Source organism: Hemibagrus wyckioides, linkage group LG15 (genome assembly GCF_019097595.1).
Source record: "Hemibagrus wyckioides isolate EC202008001 linkage group LG15, SWU_Hwy_1.0, whole genome shotgun sequence".
NCBI classification, from domain to species: domain Eukaryota; kingdom Metazoa; phylum Chordata; class Actinopteri; order Siluriformes; family Bagridae; genus Hemibagrus; species Hemibagrus wyckioides.
Window position 1 is genome coordinate 15,798,207 of NC_080724.1, and position 21,554 is coordinate 15,819,760.

Sequence of the window (21,554 nt, forward strand, 5' to 3'; positions counted from 1 at the left end):
TCTTCTTATCAGGATGGCTAGCAGGATGTCTGTGTTGTAGCAGTGCATTTGGATTTATAGCTCCAGGCTAATGGAAGGCCTAATAAATAAAAACATCAGTGTGACTGTGGGTAGCTCCAGTGGATAGCTGTAATGCAGTCAGGCCTGCGTGTGCTCAGTGTCGGGCTGGAGGGGCGGCAGCGGTTGGCAGGCCTGATGAATGGATGGCATGCTGCATTCTGACAGAGACGAATGTGAAGGCCCAGTCCTACTGGAGGCACCCGGTCTCCACTGAATGGGCTTAGAGCAAATCACATGACTGCGCCCTTTCTCCAAGCGGAACCCCTATTGGATGACTGGAGTCGGTGACGGAAGTGTACGGTCTGCTGGGCTCCGGCTGGATGTTCCTTGCCTTATGTCCCTTTTGGCTTTCATACATAGGCTCTGAGCTCAGTTTCAGACAGCGATGCCGAACTGAGTGGCTCTACCCTGGATAACCACCAGCTCACTGGATTTGTCCTTCATGGATTAGCATCTGGATGTATTAGAATCTATCATCATGGGAGAAACACTTTCTCCTGCTCTTCTAGGCTGAACTTCAGAAATAGCACATCTGATGTTTGCCCATCAGATAGTGATGATGAGAAGGAGGAAAGCCACCAAAACTGTTAAACACCATCTCTATTCAACCTAGCCTTTGTTTTCTCACCGTCCGTCCAAGCAAAGTCATTTCTCTACTTACTTCACCAGCCAGATTGGATAACTGCGTGCTCTGAAAAAGACCCATTACAAAAACACATGAAGAAGCCAGTCAATGGGAAAGCAAGATGATTAAGAGGCTATCTGTGTTAACAGAGAGGGGTATCGGTTTCTATCGAACTTCCTCCTTTTCATTGTAAAGTCTCGCTGACATTTGTGCGTTTCAGACTGAACTGAGCTTCGTCTGGTCTATTAATAGACTATTGATGGCTATTGATCTCTGGCTCGCATAACACGTAAGATACAATGAGCAAAAAGCATGCCTCTGCAATTGCTTTACAGCAATTGCATATCATTATGGCCTTAAAGGATTGCCTGGGTGCTCTTTTATGCCATACGGAGAGAATGTAAAGCAAAAGCAGACACCACTGATCATTTGTAATTTGGTTAAAGGAACTTTTTTTTATCTTCTCAACAACAAAGATTTTGAAACAATTCATCAGATGTGCAAGCGGTGTGGACATAATGGATATTGCTGAAAAGGCCAGCGGATCCACGGCCCTGGTTTCGAGCATAAACGGAGAAGGGAATTAAGAGGATCATGATGAAGGACAGCGTGTTTTTATGGATAGCTCCTTTTAGGGTCAATCTCAGCGGAGGTGTCTGTTCATTTGCGCTGGATTTAACTTAATGGATAAAAAGGCATGTAGCAGTTGGCTCACTTGGCTTCAAATAAGAGGAAATCTCAAATAGGCAAATTAAAAACTAAATAATAAATGAGAGATACTGGGGTGCCATCATGGAAAGAAAGTATTGCAATTATTTGCCAATGAAAAAGCAAGCGTACCTTGTAATGGGACTGCTAATGTGGGCGTGACTTTTGAGCAAAGTGTTGTGCAAATGTGTGGCAGAACTAATGGTATTAATGGTGAGAAAGCAAGCCACTGTTTACGTCTCTAAGACGTGAAGCCTGAGAAACGTAGGCTTGGATCTTGTCTCGTGGCCAACTATCTGTCTGCCTGCGTGCCGTGGCGCTCCGATTCTCTCACTTTTTTTTTTTTGCACTAAATGGCCTCACTTGTAGATGCTGCACATGTATTAGCAAACATCAGAGGCTAATTCGCTGTGATAGGTAGTGAATCATTGGCAACAATAACATGATGCAAGTTTTTCATACAGATTTTACTGTAATAACAGTCCGTGGTCCTTCTGCCTTTTTCCCCTCACAGTAAACAACAGTTAGCCCTCGTAATGATTCAATTTTTCTGCTGTCGTCAAGAACGAAGCCGACCATTTATTTTTGTTCCTGCATTTTTTTGCTGGAGTCGTGGGGAATGCTAATAAGCCAGGCTGGTGACGAGCGGTCCGTAGGGCATGAGAATCTGCATATCAAAGAGGTCTCGCCAAAGCCTGTGTCTGAGGAGAGTGTTCTACACGGTTCCCACCTCTCCAGTTGACTGAGACACAGTGTGGGATGCTGAGCAGAAGCTACACGAGCCAGACATGTTTACTAGCCACAATTCTCGACGGTCTAACGACAGACATTTTGTCAAAGAGTTCATCTGGCTTAGTTTGTGGATTACTTCTTAATGAAACATTGACCTCAACATTGACCTAAACAGCTGGAGATTAATAGGGGTAGATTCAACGATACTAAGAAAGACAATTACTCATTGTGTGAATTGCTGTGCAGCATTTTAGCTTCATCTCATTATACAAAAAAATATTTAGGGAATGGAGAACTTCTATCGAGCTTGAAATTAAGGCAATATCCTTAGTTTTCTTCTGTATTTTCTATACAGCATTTCAGTGGGAGCAGATAGGCTGGTCCGATTTGTGTTTGTTTCTGTGTATGAGATCGGGAAAGCCCATCACTACCATGAGTCAGGTCTACAAATCTTTTCATGTTACATCACAGCATCCTTGCTTGCCCATAAACGACATTGCTATAAGTGAAGCCGCCTTGCCAGATGGAGCTGCATCTCATGAAAATTTCAAGCTTCTTTTTTTGTGGTACTAAAATGAGACTGTAATGGAGAGATGGAGAGATTGAACGCTGGCTCCGCTCTTTCTCACACAGACGGTTAGCGAGCCGAGGGAATCTCGCGCAGAATGGTTGGACCAGCCTGACATGCTGGAGGAAATGGGACTGAACGGAGAAGCGTGCGAGGAGTTAATCACTGCGCTAATGTTGCACTTCATCATCATTTTTCTCGCTAGTGCTGCGCCGAGTGCCATTCGACCATCTCTGCGGCCCTCTGTCGTCCAGCTCAGACCGCTGTTCTTAATCGGCAGCACTCCATCCGGGAATAATGGTCCGCTTCCTTCCCAAACACATTGACCTGAGTTTATTCCCAGCTTAGTGAAAATCTTGCTAGTATGGAGCTGAAACTTTTTGGGTGACACTTGGAGGAAAGCTTTGTCCCTGCCAACTTGATTTTCCTCTTCGGACAGATGGTTTTTGAACACTCTGTTCTTCATACGGAGCCCTCAAAGGGAAAGTGTTTCTGTGAGTGTGTGTGTGTGTGTAAGAGAGAGAGTTTTAGAGTGTGTGTAGGTAGATCAGGCCATGTTCTACGTGTCTGTGAAAGGAGACAGGTCTGTGTTTGCGGGGGGGACGTAAGCACATGCTCCCTGGGGCTCTTGTTCCTCAGACAGTTACAAACAGGATTCTAGGGCTGCTGCGCATGGGTGGTTGTGGAGACAGCTTTGAGAAATACGAATCCATCCAGCGTGGCTATAGCTCAACCTCGTACTACGCCTTCACGCCAGCACAGCCTCCCGCTTCCCCAGTGACCGATTTCTAATCCTTTAACAAAGCATTATTGCTCCAGGCTTCGAGTCGATGCGTTCTTTATCAGGAAAACTACTTCTTAATTCCATATCCTTCTAGAAACATCATCAGCTCAGGTGATATAAGTGTGTAAATCAATATTTACACAGGGAAAGTTTTCAGGTATTCATAGTTTGTGTTATGCCAGTGCTAAAGCTTTCTAATTGAAATAACCTTCACACAGTTTACACCTTTGGGGGGTTTTTTTTGTGTGTAGTGCACTCTTGGCAGGATATTTTTTTTCCAATAGCATCCAGACCTACTGCCTTAAATCAAGCACTTAATGAAGCATGAATCTTGATGAAAACAGACTTCTGAATTGTCAGAATTGTATGGAACTGAGACACACCTCTGTTTTGGTCAAACAGAGAAAGATAAATTCTATATCTGTAAATCCTCCATGCCTGAATTTTTTCACCCAAGTCTCATCACTTGCTAATCCCCACCCTCCAGCCAGCTCGCCCTTATCATACAGCAGCTACACCAAAAGGATAGTGAAAGCTGTACTGCGCTTCCTCTGAGACATGTGAAGCCAAACATCTTTTTCTTTTTTTAACTCTGCTCATGCTGTGTCACAGGGCAGCGTAACACTCATGCTCACATTCCGAGGTCTATCTGCCCTCTTCCACATACATGAGGCTCACAGATTCCCACAAGGTAATGTCGATTTGATTCAGAGGCAGTATACCATCCTTTTCACCCTGAGAGCACAGGCAGTTTTGACACGGATCTCACACGGATTACCTTGACAATCCGGGATGTTACTCTATAATACAGAACCTGCCACGGTCATTCCGTAGCTGGATGAAACTTTGTATTGGTTCCTCATGGATTGATTGATTTACTCAAAAAAAAAGATTGCTCTTGTGCTGACAAGGAGGTGTGAAAGAAGAAAAGCATTGCAGCGGCTCGTGTTCGGTTCCACGCCACTTCCCTGTTACGGCTGTAATTAATTGAGCAACGGAGGTCAAGTTGAAGATATTTCCGCACGTCTCAATTTGCCCCCACTCCTTTGTGTTGTTTCTTTTAATGTGCCATGCACTCGGTTTTCCTCTGCGCTCATCTGCATAAGACCTTGGGATGAATGTTAACTATGTTTAATTAGACAAGTGCTAGGACGGATGGGGGTGAGTGGCTGGGGGGCTTTGGAAAGCACAGCTCCCTGTTGACTGGGTGTGTATTACACAATCCTGGCTGAGGTTGCAGCCTCACACCTGCTCCTCAGAGCTGGCATCAGCCAAACGCCTGTTTATTTCCTATCCCCTGTCTCCATGAGTTTCTCTGCATCACCTGTGGACATTTTCCGTTGTCAGCATCACTTCTGCAGCATGGTTTTGTTTGCAGATTTTACTTGTCGATGTGTAAATGTTCATGTCTTCATTAGAAATGATTATATATTTGCATTGCAGACCCCAGACTGCAGCAGTTCTGGTCTTAGGTCCTCCATTTTTACCACAGTACAACATTTCCAATGCTCTGAGCTGTAAAGAAGCATCGCTGCCATGACAGATGATCCCGATTCGGATGATCATCATTTAGACAGGACTAAACAGCGATAAGGGAAATGCAGATGGGTTTTTCGTACCCCCCCCCTTCACTCATGTGTTTACAGATGTCATTATCTAGGCTGTGTATTTGTCTGGATGACACACACATCCCCCCGATTTCTTCTATTTCGTCTTTTCCTCTCCTAAGGGCTGGACAGCTTATCTTCTGGTCATATCCAGACAGCGACACTTCCAGAAGCCAAGGATTACCATGCTACCTGGGGTTCTACATTTATTACAAGCCTCAGAGCAGATATCACATGGGCATCAAAGCAGCATCACAACTCCCCAGATTAAGATCAATGACTTTTGAAGCGCCTTTGAAAGATAGAATAAAACCTGTAATGGATGTGTGTAGATCGCTTTAATGCCACCATGAAAGTATGGCATGCTTTTAAAAGATCTCAAATACCATTGTTGTCTTTTAACACTTACATAATGACTTATTCTGGAGCTATTTATGGAAGGACACCATCTCCTCACCCATGCCCTGTCCTGTTTGTGCTGTATGCCTCAGAATGACCTCTGATTTCACAAGGCATTGGCTTTAGTCTGTTATGGACAAGAACCTTTTTTTTTTTTTCTTTTTTGCTGACAACAGAAGAAACGTTATCTGTTAAATAAGTAATTCTGAACTGCTCAGTGAATTTGCCAGCAGCAAAACATTGGGATTGCTGAAAAGGCAGGAACAGAAACATAGAAAGGGGGAAAAAAACAACCATTGCAACACTTTCCGCCCCTGTTTTCAATTTCATCTGAATATAGATAGTGCACATGCAGGGTTGTTTATATTTACAGCATATTTACATGCCTCCATTGGAATTCAGCCAGTAGTCAGGTTCAAGCACTAATCCAGCAGTCGCAACATTTGCAGTAATTAACCTATTCAGAAAGTAATTAGACTATTATGGAAGGAGAAATATGTAAACAGGACTGATTATCCTCCCTTTTTCTGAGGCATATCTAGCTTTGTCACCCTTAATGGTGATAGAGGGCCATTGAGATGCTTCTGTTTAAACATTTTAGCAGCACGAAGCCTTATTTTCTCCATGTTTTCTCTCCAATTAGTCATGACACCCACTTTTCTCCCACTTCAGCGGATCGCCGCTAACAAGTCAGGGTGAAAGCTACAGTAACGGTGAATCTGCGAAGCATGTTGTCAGCATCCTTTAGAGCTCGTACTCGATTATCCGATCATGATCATGGTACCTCAGGATACACTTAGAGAGGGGAATTCATTTCACCAATTCTTTATAGGTGTCATAATAGTAGTAAGGATTTATAGTCATCCAATTTCTCCTACTCAATGAGAGCATAGTCAGTTATGGACTCATAGTCAAGGTTATTCAGTGATTATTCAAAACTGGATGAAAATTAATGATCAGTCATCAAAAATCATTCATGATCGATCATCAATGATCAATAAAAACAGCTCTGAGACAAAAACTATTCAGAAACATACTGTGTCATGAGGTGAGGACCTTTACTAAGAGCAAATCCAACGAGAACAGGGGAGCGTCAAAAGTGTCAAAATATTAACCTTGGCAACATGCAACAATATGACTATCACAGTATATGTACATTTATTAACCAATAAGAACGAAACACAGAACAGGTGAACAAACCAGAGTCATTACAGGGGTGGAGAGAGGAAAGACATAAACACATGCATATGGTGATGGCAACCACAACAGGAAGCAAGAATTTATAACACTTAAATTGAATTTGCTCAAGCCATGTACCCCACTCATTATTTAGATTTCCTGAAGAGTTTTTTTATTTGTCTTTTGTCATTATTCATCTTATCATAAAGACTAGTTAGAATAATAAGTAAACTTGTCACTGTCAAACAAGTACATTCATACAGTAGATAATCTAGTTACAGTACCTTATTTCTACCGATACACCAACCCTCAGTCCATTCTATTTTAATCGTAACCCACACCCACATACTAATGTAATAGGCGGTGTATTTAATGCATGCATATCATTCAGAAAACTGGAATTTAGTATACAGCCTACTTGGATATAAATATTATATCCATATCATATATTATATTATAATATTATAATGTATGCAAAACATCAACCCCCATGGACAAAAAATCAACCCATGGCAACAAGTCAAAAGTAGACAAAACCATGGATTTGGCAACTTTGCTCCAGGCTAGTTGGTGTATGTGTCTTACTGCTTTATTTTAATCTTGGGAATCTTTTCCTGAGCAGTGTTAAATTAAGTGTGCTTGTATATGTGCTGTTACTCTCAGGCATGGAGTTTGGTCCAAATATTCAGGGAAACCAATAGGTGTGCCCATTTTCACAACTGGCATTGCGTGACTGAGAAAAGTAGACCAAGCCTAACACATGAAGGCTATTGCCATATGTGATCTCATTACTACAAGCATCTGTGCCAATGCTTCCAGATTTTTGTAACTGCTTCCTCCCTCAGGTGCTCAGAATCCTTAAAAACCCGGTTGTCCTCCACATTCAGCTGAGGTGAAGCAAACACTCCCACATTTCCACCACCGTTATTCATACCCGACCTGACACAGTGTCATCTTCAGGACCGTATTTACATTCTTATAGACAATATGTTTAGTTTATGCTAGAAGTCTGGACTTTTAGAAGTTGGGCTTGCAAGACTCAGCTTCAGTGTCCTGTTTTTATACTGACACTGATGCTGTGAGGGACTCAACCTTACCACCTTGACTCCTTAGCAAGAGGTCAAGTTACTCCAGATTTCAAGGTCACACTTGGGATCTCTCATTCAATACCATCATCATCATCATCATCCAGATCATTTAACATCACCAGATTTCAACCACACATTCATCCATAAGTGATGGGCACAGACCGTGTTAATGGTGCTGGCTACACCCGCTATAGGAGACCATTAATTTACGTCAGGATGGCGTTACTTTGATCGACAGTGTTGAAGAACATTAACGTATAGCTGGAACTGCTCTTTATGGATGCGCTCAAATTGGATACTTCTCTTTGAGTGGTGTTTGATATGTCGTTTTTTTCATGAAGGATTATGCTGATGCTGGGTCTGTCTGTGCTTTACTTTGATGAGGGGGATTGATGTGCTGGCAGCTGGCACTCTTGAGTTTTTCGCCTGAGTGCCAGAGCCGCCTCCAGTAACGCTGATGCATGGCCATGAATTGTATTACAGCGTGACAGCTGCTCACTCCTAAATTCATCTTTGCACTCAATGGTTTATTTATTTATTTAAGCCATTTGTCATTTTTTACTGGATAAAATGAATGAAATAAAGGGAGAAATTGAAAATGATGGGGATTTGCAACATTGCTTCTTCATGGCATGTCGGAGCTGAGCAGGTGTATCCAGCATGGGATAAACATAGGTTCTGTCCAGTTGAAACCGCTCGGGGAAATGATCTGTAAATGGATGGATATAGCGGCCGAGGCTGCTTCTTCAGGTGTGATCCTGGCACACTTTTTTATGCCATTTCCTTTCTTGGTAAACTTTTTAAGATGACTATATAGTTGTCAAACATGGGCACTTTGTGTTCAAGCCAATTGAATACAAAGCACAGTAGCAAATGCAAACTAGGCAACAATTAAGACCTTGTAATCTTGTTTAACAAATTGAAGAGTGTCTGGAGCAAGATAAACACACACAAAGGTGTTACTAAAAGTGAATGTCTTAAAGTCATACAGCAGAAGGTCATCAGGCTCTGTGGTGCCTGGAGAGGAAGAAGGAAAGAAGCAGCCGTAAAGAAGGCTGTATCTAAGGTTTAGCGCAGAGCTAGATTTCCGATAATTCAGGGGGTTCAGGCGGTGCGCAGATCAAATTGAAACAAGGATATCATCAGATATGAGTGATGCTGTATGCCAAAGCTGAGAGCTGAGGAGAAATGACACTGCAGCAGCATAGCCCCTCATGGGTTTACGGTGAGACAATAGCCTGGCCACGATTCAAAAGGTAAACGCCGTCAAGGAGAGCTTTTGCTGGATTTGACTCAATCTTGGTGTGACCTTCACAGTCACAGTTTCTCTTTATTGTAATCTCAGCACAAAGAGGCAGCAGCGAGCAGTGGGAGTGGACTACCTGGCAGGCAGGCTGAAAGCTAAACAAAGGGAGTCCGGCTGATGCTCAGGACTGATAGCACAAACACACTTCAATTAAAGACTGCTGTCCTCCTCAAAGACAAATCAAATCGGGCAACTGGTGGGAAAACCAAAACAACGAGATGGTATGAGGGGCTAGGAATTGTGTATGGCTGAGAGAACTTGAGTGATTGCGCTCTGAGAACAAAATCTGTATCATATCTTAGGCTTCTGTCTCTACCCCAGCCATGTTTTTGTATGGATGCTTTAGAGTTCCTCTTTTCTCTAGAGCACCGTTTTTGCTGAGCTAAAATAATACTTCTTCCTATAACAGGCACATTTTTCCTGTCAGTACAATTTTATTCTGAGTATTTTAGTAATACCTTCTGTAGAAGTGAAAGTAAATGGTACTTCTCCCACAACACCCATTTACTGATTCTAATGGTCGACTGCTGGTTTAAACGTTAGGCTCTTACTTGAACATGCATTTTTGGTGATCCGGCCTTGATCTTAGATGTTACATCAAAGTGTAAATGGGGCATAAGAGTAAAACAGACATTTATAGCATGAACAGAATAAGATCATATCAGTCAGACCTTCACATGGAGCCTTATATTGTTGTAGGTCTGTGCTTGTCTTAGCTGACCATCAATAGTCAGGAAGTACCCTTCTCACAGGATAAAACATTATCTAAAAATGACTGCCTTTCCTTCTCCACATTGACCAGTTGCTGCTCCATTGTAGTAGCATTTACGATAGCTAGCATCTCAGTCACTGCTAACAGGGCCTGTCATCATTTGTGTTGTTTGCTTATAGACAACAGTCTTTCTTCCATGGAGAAAAAACTAAGTACAGGCTATACAAGAAAATAATCTGTGCGCGATCCAACTCCTGGCATGCTGACAGCTGGCTGACTTCCCACACTCTACCTAGCTAGCTAGCATATTTGCATATTGCACAGGAGAAATGAGACCCAATTACAGAGTGTGCAGAATACAGACAATGAGAACACATATAAATACCAGTTGAAAACAAGAACGAGACTGGAATTCATTTTTATCCAGATATTGATTTCTATAAACAGCTCTCATGCTACAATAAGGTGTAAATTGGGCTGTGTTTCACACTTGTTCTTCAACAAATTTTGGACCATAATATACGCACACACACACACACACACACACTTTAGCCATCAAACCTGACCTGCAAAGGCAGGTCAGTGTAATTTTACACAGAGCCCAGTGGGTGGTTCTGGGCAATACTCAGACCAAAAATTTGAAATTGGTTTCACGCAAGAGTAGTCATTTGGTTTCACGCAAGGGCAGTCATTTGCACCATTGAATGGTGAAAATCACAGGATAATTCAGCATTAATTGATTCTGGCTGGCTGAAATAAACAAGCTGGCAGATTGCACAAAGGCAAGGGCAAGGCCCACTGGTTGGGCCTGGGGAGAGAGGGGAGGTCACAGAGACAGGAGTCTTTGATGGAGGAGATTCAGCTGTGTCAGTAATAGGGAGCATGGGGCTTTGGAAGCGCTTTTGTCTCTCCCTGAATCTATCACCCATCAGCCCATGGGGACTCTCTTCAGTGAGGCTCAATGACAGTGAGATTCACATCTCACTCTGGCTCATGATCCCCCAAAACGAGCCTGTCTCACAGGGATTACAGCCAGAGCCAGGCTCCAGACAGCATGGCAGAATTAGACCTACTTTTTAAGTAATTGGCAGTTTGAGGAGATAATGCAGAAAGAAAAGAGAATGGATTTTTTTTTTACCATTATTTCCAAATGAAGTGAAGAAAGATTTGATTGCTTTTTTTTGCGTACTAATACAAGAAAAACAGCTATGATTTTGAATCTGAACACTGTCTTCAGGGAGCAATCTTCAGGGAGCACTAGTTATCTGCAAGGGTTAAATCAAATATGTTGGATGTGCAGTGGATGCACATTTTAAGCAAGACTTTTCCTGCTCGTTCTTTCACAGATACACAATATTTGTTCTGAAGAAGTCTCCAAAAGAAAATGTGAAGGAAATCATTTCAGGAAATCAACTATAGTAGTCTAGTCATTCGGTAAAGTTTGTTTGGATGATCTGATTGGTAGAGGAAGGAGTGATTTAATGCTTGAAGAATAAACAAAACTACTGAGTGCACAGATGTGAGGAAACAACAGAGGAGATCACCATAGATACCACACAATTGTTCAGGAACTCAGCCACGGTAGCATACCCATGCGATCATTTTTGACAGATGGGCTGATTTGTGGATGGTAAAACATTAGGAGGGGGTAATTTCACATTCAAGGAATAAGCAAGCCTGGAGATGGGAGGAAACATTGGTGGAGAGCACCGCAGATCCACCACGCTTGTTCAAGAATTCGCTGCGCTTGTTCAGGAAATCAGTCTTGGCAGCATGCCCATGTGGTAACACCTGGTGGCTGGGCTGGATGGTGAATGCTGAGATGTTAAGAAGGGGAGAATTCCTGCTATAAGCAAGATAAGGACTCTGAATGTAGATACAAGGGCACACTGGAGGACAGCAGTGCAAGATAAACCTCACTTGTTCAGGAATTCATCATGCTTGTTGAGGAAATGAGCCTTGTTAACATACCCATGTGGTAACATCTGGTGGATGGCCTGGGTGGTGGATGCTGAGATGTTAGGTAGGGGAGAGTCCCTGTTGTAGACATTATGAAAAGGATTCCAGGTGTATATGTGAAGAATTGTTGGATAAGAACACCACACAAATACCACACATGTGCAAGAATTCAGCTTTGGTAGTATGCCTATGGGGTAACACCTGGTGGATGGGCAGCACGGTGGATGCTGGGATTTTTCTATCTGTTGCCGTGATCAGGGACTCTAAGTGCAGATATGTGATCACAATGGAGGAAGAGCACCACAGATCTACAACAATTAGTCAGGAATTCATTATATTTCTTTAGGAAGTCAGCCTCAGTACATGACCCTTGTGGTAACACCTGGTGGATGGGCTGGATGGTGGATACTGTGATGTTAGGAAGACTAGTGTAGATGCGAGGACACATTGGAGGAGACTGCCGCAGGACTCTGGGACCTGAACCTGACTTCTCCCTGTGGAGCAGCAGAGAGAGGAAGTGTATAGCAGACGGATACAAATGAGCCACTCCATCGCTGCATGTGGGAATAGAGTATTCTATTGTGTCTCAGCAAAAGACACTGCTCATTCTCTTCTCCTGAGTAGAAGGAATAGGATATATATCTGCGTCTATACATCCCTGTTTTGTTGGACATACACATGCAAAACTCTCAATATCCTTTTTATATCTCATACATGTAGGCCAGTTTGGGTTGAGAAGCTTCATCATACAGATCACATGCACATACTGTAGGTTTACGTTAAATTACTTTTTCTTAACCCAGATTTTGCAGTCATAAATTAGGTTTTACATAATTAAGCAAAAAAAAAGAAAGAGAGAAAAAGGAAAGAAAAGGTTCCATGTTCATAAGAGCACCTTAGAGATTAATAGCCAGAACAATTTTTTCTTTTTTGTCAAGCAGGCATTTGTTTCTGTTTTTTTAATTTAAAATCTGCAGATTCGATTTGCAATTTTTTCTTTCACTTTTGTAGATTCGCAGTGCTTAAGATATCCCAATATGCATATCTAAGGTCAAGGAGGAATGGTATGCTGCTGAGTGCAACAACGCTGCTGGTGAATCGACTTGGATTGAAAAACTAATAAAGATTTTGATTCCAATTCCATTTTTGTGCAGCCATACTTTAAACTGCTAAGGCAGCTATAAGGTATAATGGAAGGACTTGGTGCTAGTGATGATTATTAAACAATGTCTTAATATGGTTGAAACTATCAGCAACAAGACGATTTGACCAGGTGCCAACACTCACCCTGTTGATCTTCACAGAGGCGCCTCACCTCCCTCTCCATTCCCTCACATCTCCCTGTTACTGCAATTTGAGTTCAGGCCACACTGATAGGAGATGGGCGTTTCTAGAAGAATGAGTATGCCCTTACAGAATGTTGTGAGACTTGGGGAGATGGTGTGTGCCAAGCGTAGAACTGACCACCAGCTGGAAAAATCATCTAAGCTATTCGAGATCGATTCAGAATTGATCCCAGCCTTATCATACTCTGCATATAATGAAGGCATTTGGAGCACGTCCTCCTGTCCTGTTTTTTTATTCTGGAAAATAGGTATAGCCCTACAAATTTTAAATGCAGAGGTGAAGGTAAAGAGCAAACAGACTTGGTTTTAAAAGCAGAGAGAAGGGTCTCCTGTGTCCCAGAGATGTATTCCACCTGCCTTTTTTACCAGGGTAGATGCTTCCACCATGCTGAAAGGGATCTCTCCATGCTGCAAATTGGCTCGCTGTGCATAACACATCCTGGTGCTTTCTGTTTAGTCGGCAGCTTGATGGCCAAAACCTCTTGGCAAGAGGTGATGCTGAGACCTAGAGCATCATGGGCTTAAAAATTTGGTGGGTGAATGGTAATGGAGTGGCTGTAAAGTGAAACCTGTGGCCCCTGGTTCTCGTCACAGCTTCCCCAAGACAGCCAGTGCACGGATTAATTGGCATGGCATTGGAGAGGATGGCATTTTAACCCTGTTTTGGGACTCGTAGAGCAGCAACATGCCATGCCAGCAGTTGACAACTGCAGCTGTTAGAAGGTAGAGTGCTTCTGTTGTCTCTGTCCTTACTGTCCTACTGTCTTTTGAGCTCAAATGTAGTCAGTGGGATTAAAAATCTTCATTAAATGTCAAATGAATTCTTGTTTTTGTGAACTTCTGGTTGAAATCTAGTTTAGAAATTCTTAAACAAGGCTAAAGAAATATTGAATGAGAAAGCAACCTTACTCTTCTGCTTCTGCAGGAATGAACAACTTTTGATGTACACCCCACATCTTGCTAAGCAAATGAGCGTGCTTGTGTTTAATGAGCTCTGCTGTGAGTACAAGGCTTTGTGGCTTATTCCGAAGCCCTTGACCTTTACTGATCCTCCTGCCTTCATCTTTGAGCCATAGCACATCTCCCCCTTCTCACGCTCATTTATCCTCTCACCTCTCCATCCTCCCACATACATCCTCACTATCCCTCCCTGAGATTTCTCCCTCTCTTATGCCTAATTGCATCCCTATTTGCCCCAGGGGATGGCCTGGGTAGCGCAATCCTCTCCACTGTCCCCTCGCAAATCCATTTGCACCCTCTACCAGCCAGGTCGCTTTCATGGGCTGCCCTGGAGGAAATATCGGATGACCTCACTTTCCAGCAAAAGCAAAGGATCCTGGGGAGCGCAGTCGGATGTGAGGCTCTTCTTCTCTTTTTCCCTTTTTGCCCCTCCTGCCAAGAATCCCATCTTTCAAGTACAGGGCAAGGTCAGAATCATACACAGCATGGAGTGCTGATAACAGTTACAATCCAATATCCACATGGATATGCAAAATACTAAATTCCCTACTTGATTTAGGGTGTGCTTATTTATTTGTTTAATTGTTTTTTCCCCACTTTTTTTTCGTTTTCTAGAAGATTTGTCTAATATTTTAAAAATGACCCCATTACCCCACTTTAATTGCAAGAGACGTGGGTCTTATTGGTATCTTTCTGATAAATGGAGGCATGAAAGTGGGTTTTGGTGCAGTGCACTTTTTTAGTGTCTCACCGAGTCTTGGAGAATGAAGTGAAGTGTAGAGTGGGTTGAAAGAATAAGGCTGACATACGCTACGCGTGAAACTGCAGTCTGTGAATGATGAGCCCATTTGATCATTTTTAAATGTCAATTTTTGCCATCACCCCTCAAGGTGTTTAGATTTTCCAAATTAAATAATCCAGAAGTGCTGCATCAGATATTAGTATTCAAATGGAAAGATTCATTTCTCTAACTTCAACCCGCATTTCTGTGAACATTGTATGGAATAGCTCCTGGGATAGCAAGTCATTATGGATGTGTTTACAGACACGGATTCCTGCTGAGATAATGCCAAGAAAGTCAATCGCATTTTTAATGGGGTAGCTACAGATGTTTTAACAGATCAGCACCAGACAAGGAGAGTTATGATACTTTTATCATGTTTCTTTCTAAAGATCAGACGAGCTATTGAAGAGACCACAAAAACAAGGCAGTTCCATCCTGGAGCTTAAAGTGTTGGTTAAATGTTTTCCTATCCAGCCAGTTACTTCCAAGTTGCATGGGGAAAGGAAATGTTAGATGTCCTGCCTCATTCTCTTTCTACTTGATTGAAAAGCAGACAGGTTAAATTGTGCTTTGCTTTATGTTAGTTTCCCTAAAAGAGGAAATGTGTTGGTCCTTTCATATTAAAATGTCATATTTGTCCTCTCGGACATGCCCAAGCCAGAACCTCCCCACTTTACACCTGCACGCAGTGACAGGTGGAGTGAAAAGTGAGAAGGCAATGTTGTTGCCTCTTGTCTTATAAGCCTCTGAAGGTATAATGAATGTGTGCCTTTAAGAGGCTCTCTTTTTAGCATTTGCAAAATGACATGTCAAAATGACATCTCAGACAGAGAAGAAGGGCAAAGGAGAGTACTGAACTGCTGAACTGCTGAACCTTTTAGCATATTAAGTACCTGCAGGCTTTGCTTTGTTATAAGCATTTCTTCCATATACTCTTTGATGCATGGATTTTAATCACCTCCAAGTCAAATCTCCTCCAATTTCCTCGATGCTAGGGCTAGAATAGATGTTTCTGATATCAGACTCATAGACAGCTCAGTGACGGGTCATTGCTGTTTTAAGGAGGTGATGTACGCCCCATGGAATTAGTTCATCCTGTGTATACTGTGCATCAGTACATGCTCTTGTAATGGTTAGGGATGTGTGAAATAATCAAGACAGCTATTTTGCAGCTGCCTAAAATGTCTAAAGCTCACATAAAAAAGAGAAAGAGAGAGACCGAAATGAAAAGAGATCACATTTGAGTTTTCCTGAGTGGCCACTAACTGCAAGGTCAGCACAATAAGTTCAGAGATAGTTGACAGTTGCTAGCCATAAATACACCATCAACATACAAACATTTTGTACATTACAGACACAAAATCCTGCCCAGTCAACCTGAAAGTGTGCTACCACTCCACTTCCATCCCACCCTCAAGCCACCCTCATTATAACACCCAACAAAGTTTCTCTCTTGCAGCTGTTTAACGGCGGCACTTCTGTTTTTGTTTGTTTTCTCGCCGTAAGGTTATTGCACCTTTATGGTTGATTGGGGGGTTGGAATAATCCTCGACATCTGTTCCGAGAGGAGGTTAGTAAGGTGGGGAGCGGTGGGGCTGGGCTTGGCTTTTATTTCCTGGACCAAGCCTCTGCTCTCATCCCTCAGCTCTGAGGTCGACGTGTTGACTTTTAATGCGTGAGCAATGTAAAGGGAGATGTGTGTGTGTGTGTGGGGGGGGGTCTCTAATGGGCTTCAAGGTCACAGCAGTACCTTCGCCCCTGGCTTTCTCTCTCAGTATCGACAGAAGGTTGAATCCTTACTATTAATGTTCTAGAGCTCAAATTCCACCACGTTTGTCCACTGAGTCGTCAGCATACATGAACCCTGTTTTCAAGTTTACTGGAAACTTTCTGTAGGGGTTTTTCTCTTTGTTGTCAACAAGACCACCAGTTAATTCCCTGTGCCAGTCTGAGGGCAACTTGTGTTTGATGCATAAAACCAAGATCCACATCGTTTTAACCTGCTGATCATTCCACATCACAGAGCAGCTAAACATGCTTGAAAGAACGTGATCTTGTCCACATGTACAAGCTCTGATTGACAAGGGGAGAGAGGAAGGTAGTACTTAGAGAGAATGGCCAATTATGCCTTCTTGAACCCCCAGTCATAGAGGGTTATTCTTTTAACAGGTTTTGAACTCTTTTGTCAATAGCGTGAACTTTTTACCCGTGCACCATTCAAGAGTCCTCCTGTTAAACTCTCTCCTTCTTCCCTACCACGTTGTATAAGTATTAAAGTTCATAACTTATGCACAGCCTTCTATCAGATTCCTCCCTCGTATTGAATACCCATCTCATTCTCTTTGCCAGGGCAGAGAACATGAGTCTTTTCAGCAGGAAGAATCTTCACAGCAGGGTCTCTCCATTTCATCATGTCATCTCTCCCTTCAGCCCTTCATGATGAAAGTAAAACCGCTCTGAATCAGGATGCCCGGGTTTCTCAGACAGCACCTTGGGTTTCTTCCCACTGCTTTGGCAAGCTAGGCACCTTGGTCCTCCAGAAACTGTGCTTCTGGGTTCCTCTGGTGCCCAGCGTGCCAATATGTATAGTAAAGAGAGCCAGCCATGACCCATTAGTGTATTTTGTGGCCGACACCTTGTGGTCGTTTGGAACGGATTGCATTCTGTGTGTTATTATTAATGATTTTTCATTGGTAAATGAGATCAATAAGCTAAAATCTTGGCGGCATCAGATACACTGAGGATATTGACCACAATGCAATTAATTTAGATTACATGAGCAAACCGCCTAGTCGAATATGTGTGAAAACAAATGTATTGTATTTCAAATTAAGACATTAGAATTGCTTAATTATTTAAGTGAATTATTTAGGCAAATTAGAAAATATTGAACTATGCAAAACGCAATCCTATGCCAAAGACGACGTGACGATCCTGCAGCTCTCCGACATTGGATCTTTTCAGTATGTCTGTTTTGCATTAGACTGACAGGATTCCACAAATTCCTCTGCATGAGGAGATCAGAGCAGAATGAACTTTTCCCCTCGTACTGTCACCAGCTTCTTACTGTGGTGAGCTGTCAGCGTGGCGCAAACGCGCTTGGTTTCACTCACATTCAGTTTGTCAGAGACAATGCGACTGCTGTCAGACATTTTGATCTGAAGAGATGCTGTTTAAATCATGAGAATCTTCTTGGGGGTTTTTTTCCCCCGTTTTCTGTCTTTCCCTTTCCTCATAATAGAGTATAATGAGGTTGAATGGTGAATAATCTGATTCGTGTTGATAACATCAGTCACCCTTGTTGTTTTCTCTGCTCTCTTGGTTTGAGCAAAATGACAATTGCCCTGGGTGAGAAGTGAATGGTTTCCTGTCACAAGTAATCATGCGGTTGTCTTTCAGGCCTAGCCTCCTTTGATTTACTGTGATTAACTTTGCAGAGAAATAATAGCACATAGTTCAGTCTTCCTCTGGTCCTCTTTGTGCTGTGACAGCTGCACCTGACTGAGATCAACTCCACTCAACTAGAGACTGATATTTTGACATATCAGACTGTGTTACTGAAGCTGAGAGACATTGTCTGTGCATACACTTCTGATTTGCTGAATGGCGAACACCTCTTTCTTCTCATGCCTGTTGATTTTGATCAGAGCTTCGAGGTCTGAATGCACTTTATCTCAGTTTGCTGATAATTGTGGCCTGAATGTCTTTGTTTCATGCCGTTTCATTTGGTTTTACTTCATCCTCTGAATGGAAATCCCATAAAGCATTTCACTTTAAATCCATATGTTCCACCATTTTTAATGCAAGTGCTAAAAAAGCCGATTGTTTTTGTGTAACCGCAACATGTCTACATCCTTTTCTCTTTTTTTTTTGTCTCTCGTCTCTCGCAGGAAATCGCAGCTTACTTGATAACCTTTGAGAAGCATGATGAATGGTTAACAACATCTCCTAAAACAAGGTAAGGCCTATATTCCGTTCCGGATAAAGGCAAGAGCATTTCTTTTCTGAATTTCATGTTTCATGGCCGAAAAGAGACTATTAAATGGAGTTTCTTCTAATCACCCACTTGAGATTCTGCCTCATTTTAAAAGTTGGGTGTTTGATATTGGTAGCCATTCATGGCAGTTTCAAAAGATTAACTCCTTTCTTTGAGTGAGTGCTGACAGGTAATGGAATATTAATGCAGACTAATAACTCCAAATAGCCTATTAGCAAAGCTCTTAGCACACAGCTTCACTCTCATCTGCTCTGTTAACACCATGCTAATGTGTTCGTATCTAGCTGCAAATTAACCGCTTGTTAATAGATAAAAGTGTGAGACAAGAGCTGTCCGTGATGTGCAGAGAGGAGGAAACGAAGATGTGTGCGAGTGTGTGTTTGTGTGCTTGCGTGTGAACATTCGCAACCGATCGCTGTCTGAGAAGTAACTGATGAAATGTGCAGGTCTGACTCATTCTTAAGTCATACTGTACTCAGGACCTGTGGAGCCAGAGGTATCTGCTAACTCTCGGTCAGATAAAATTCCTCTGAAAATGATGATGCCAGTGGAGCTTCCTTGTCTGAACGTGTGAGTCTGAAATGTAATAATTACGCTCTGTCATTCTTGTGGGAATGATCTCAGGTAAGGCGACGGAGCTACAGTAAGATGGCAGCATGATACAGCTTAGCTTTAGTTTGGTTTTGCTTGCGTATTTAAATAGCATATTTGGAATCGTGCGGTGTATTTGGTGAATGTGGAAAAGATTTTGATTTATTGTAAAGAAATGACTGAAATGTGTGAATTTTTTAAAGCAGGTACTCACATCAGAAATCATTCTTTTGTAGCACCATGTAGCACTATCCAAACCAATGGTACCTTTAGATAACTGAACAAACCTTTCACACTGACTTGTTAGGAAACATGTGTGTTTCTTGTCAGCCTTTTAGAAATGCTTCAAAAAACAATTCGACTCTTTATCTCTCTTGCTTCCTGAGGGATAACTAACAATAACATCCATCAATAACACCAGACCTTTAACATTAGCCGCCTTTATACACCAAAGTAGCACTGCATTATGCATTGTGTCTTATGGGGTAGTATTTTGCAATGCTGAGCATGTGTGTGTGTTTCTACCACGTTTCAGACACAAGCCTCCTGTCTCCTGTCCTGCAAGTTTATATTGTAGAATAGCTGAACAGAAACAGACACAAACACACACAGTCTCTCTATTCCTTCCATGACGAATCCGCGCTTCACTCCCAATTAGCAGCGGCCGCTCTTCGCCTATTAGACAGCTCTGGGCCTCGCTGCTGCCGTGCCAGACTCTGAGCACCACTCGCTTACTTGCTTACATCCTTCCCTTCCAGTTTCATCCAGGGAGTGCAGACTGCCACAGATAAAATAAAAACTGACCACGAGTCTCAGTGCCTCCTCGCTTTCTCTCCCTTCTCACACACACACACACACACACACACACCCTTCTCTCTCTCTCTCTCTCTCTGTCTACTCTTATTAACAAACCTCATTCATGTGCAAATGGACTGTGGGTCCTGCAACATCCAGCCAATTTTCTCTATGCCTCCATGCCTGTAAGGGACATCGATAATGGGCAGGCATAAAGAAAGTGCCAATTATAAGACATTTCCTTGTATAATTGCAGAAAATTAGGTAGAGAGCACCCTCTTGGCTTTTTAGCATAGCCACAAAAAAAAGTGAAATCAAGTCTGTTTCTCTTCATTCATTTATTACTGACACGGGATTCGATGTTGTACATTTATTCCTGGCCGTAGGGGGTGTTCAAGGCAGAGCTGTTCACACAGCATATGGACTGAAGGTCACTCTGCATAAGTAATCTTTATGGAACATGCAATTTATAATTGTTATGTGTCTCTTTGCTCGTAGTACAATTATACTTTTAGGACATAAGGTTGGGGGAGACTTGAGAATGATGATGATGATGATGATGATGCTCACAGAATTTATAGTAGTTCTTGCAAATGAGTGTGGACACGTTGGCCTTCATGCAACTGAATTCGCTTCAATATTAAAGCTACACTCTGGTGTTTTCTCAACCTAATCTCTATTTAACGCAACTGAAGCAAATGTGCAATGACCATGAAGAGGTGTAGGTGTAGATTTCTGTGAAACGGAACGAAATGAAATTTAATATAAGCTCGTTCGGAGGGAAGATGTAGCTGTTATGTGTTACTGGCATTTTTATGTAGGACTCATCGCATACTGATACTACAAAACTGTGAGTAACTAGAAATACTTTGCTGTATTGCTCTAGCATTGGAAGGAAGTGGTTGTGAGTGGAGCTGGTGAGTGTTTTAACCGTTTTTTTTTTTTAAAGCAATTCCGCTTAGAATTTCATTATAGGTGAGTTTCAAGTAAATGTGTTCTTTTCTCAGCAGGGAAATATATTACATTTTCATATGTAGCAATCACACATCTGCATGTATAGAGCTCAAGTTGCAAAATGCTAGTGTTCCTTTAATGATTTGAAAACAGATAGATAGATAGATAGATAGATAGATAGATAGATAGATAGATAGATAGATAGATAGATAGATAGATAGATAGATAGATAGATAGATAGATAGATAGATAGATAGATAGATAGATAGACCTGTTGTGGCTCTGCTATATTGCACCAGATCTGACCAAGCAACTTCTTACCTGTCTGCAATGACTTTGATTGACAGGCCCTAAGCGATTGTTGCCTGTGGATCTTTGTGCAAGGTCACGGTCGAAAGGT

The 21,554-nt window shown here is 42.2% G+C and overlaps 1 protein-coding gene across 16 annotated transcripts in view; it reads left to right on the forward strand.

Annotated features, from left to right (window-relative positions):
- The window catches only part of camta1a (calmodulin binding transcription activator 1a), a 407,198-nt gene that overhangs the window by 145,665 nt on the left and 239,979 nt on the right, over positions 1-21,554 (forward strand). For all 16 annotated transcript variants that reach the window (XM_058410173.1, XM_058410174.1, XM_058410175.1 and 13 more), the window contains one exon: positions 18,708-18,775. In XM_058410173.1, coding sequence (XP_058266156.1) covers positions 18,708-18,775 — 68 coding nt within the window. The remainder of the gene's footprint in view (positions 1-18,707; positions 18,776-21,554) is intronic.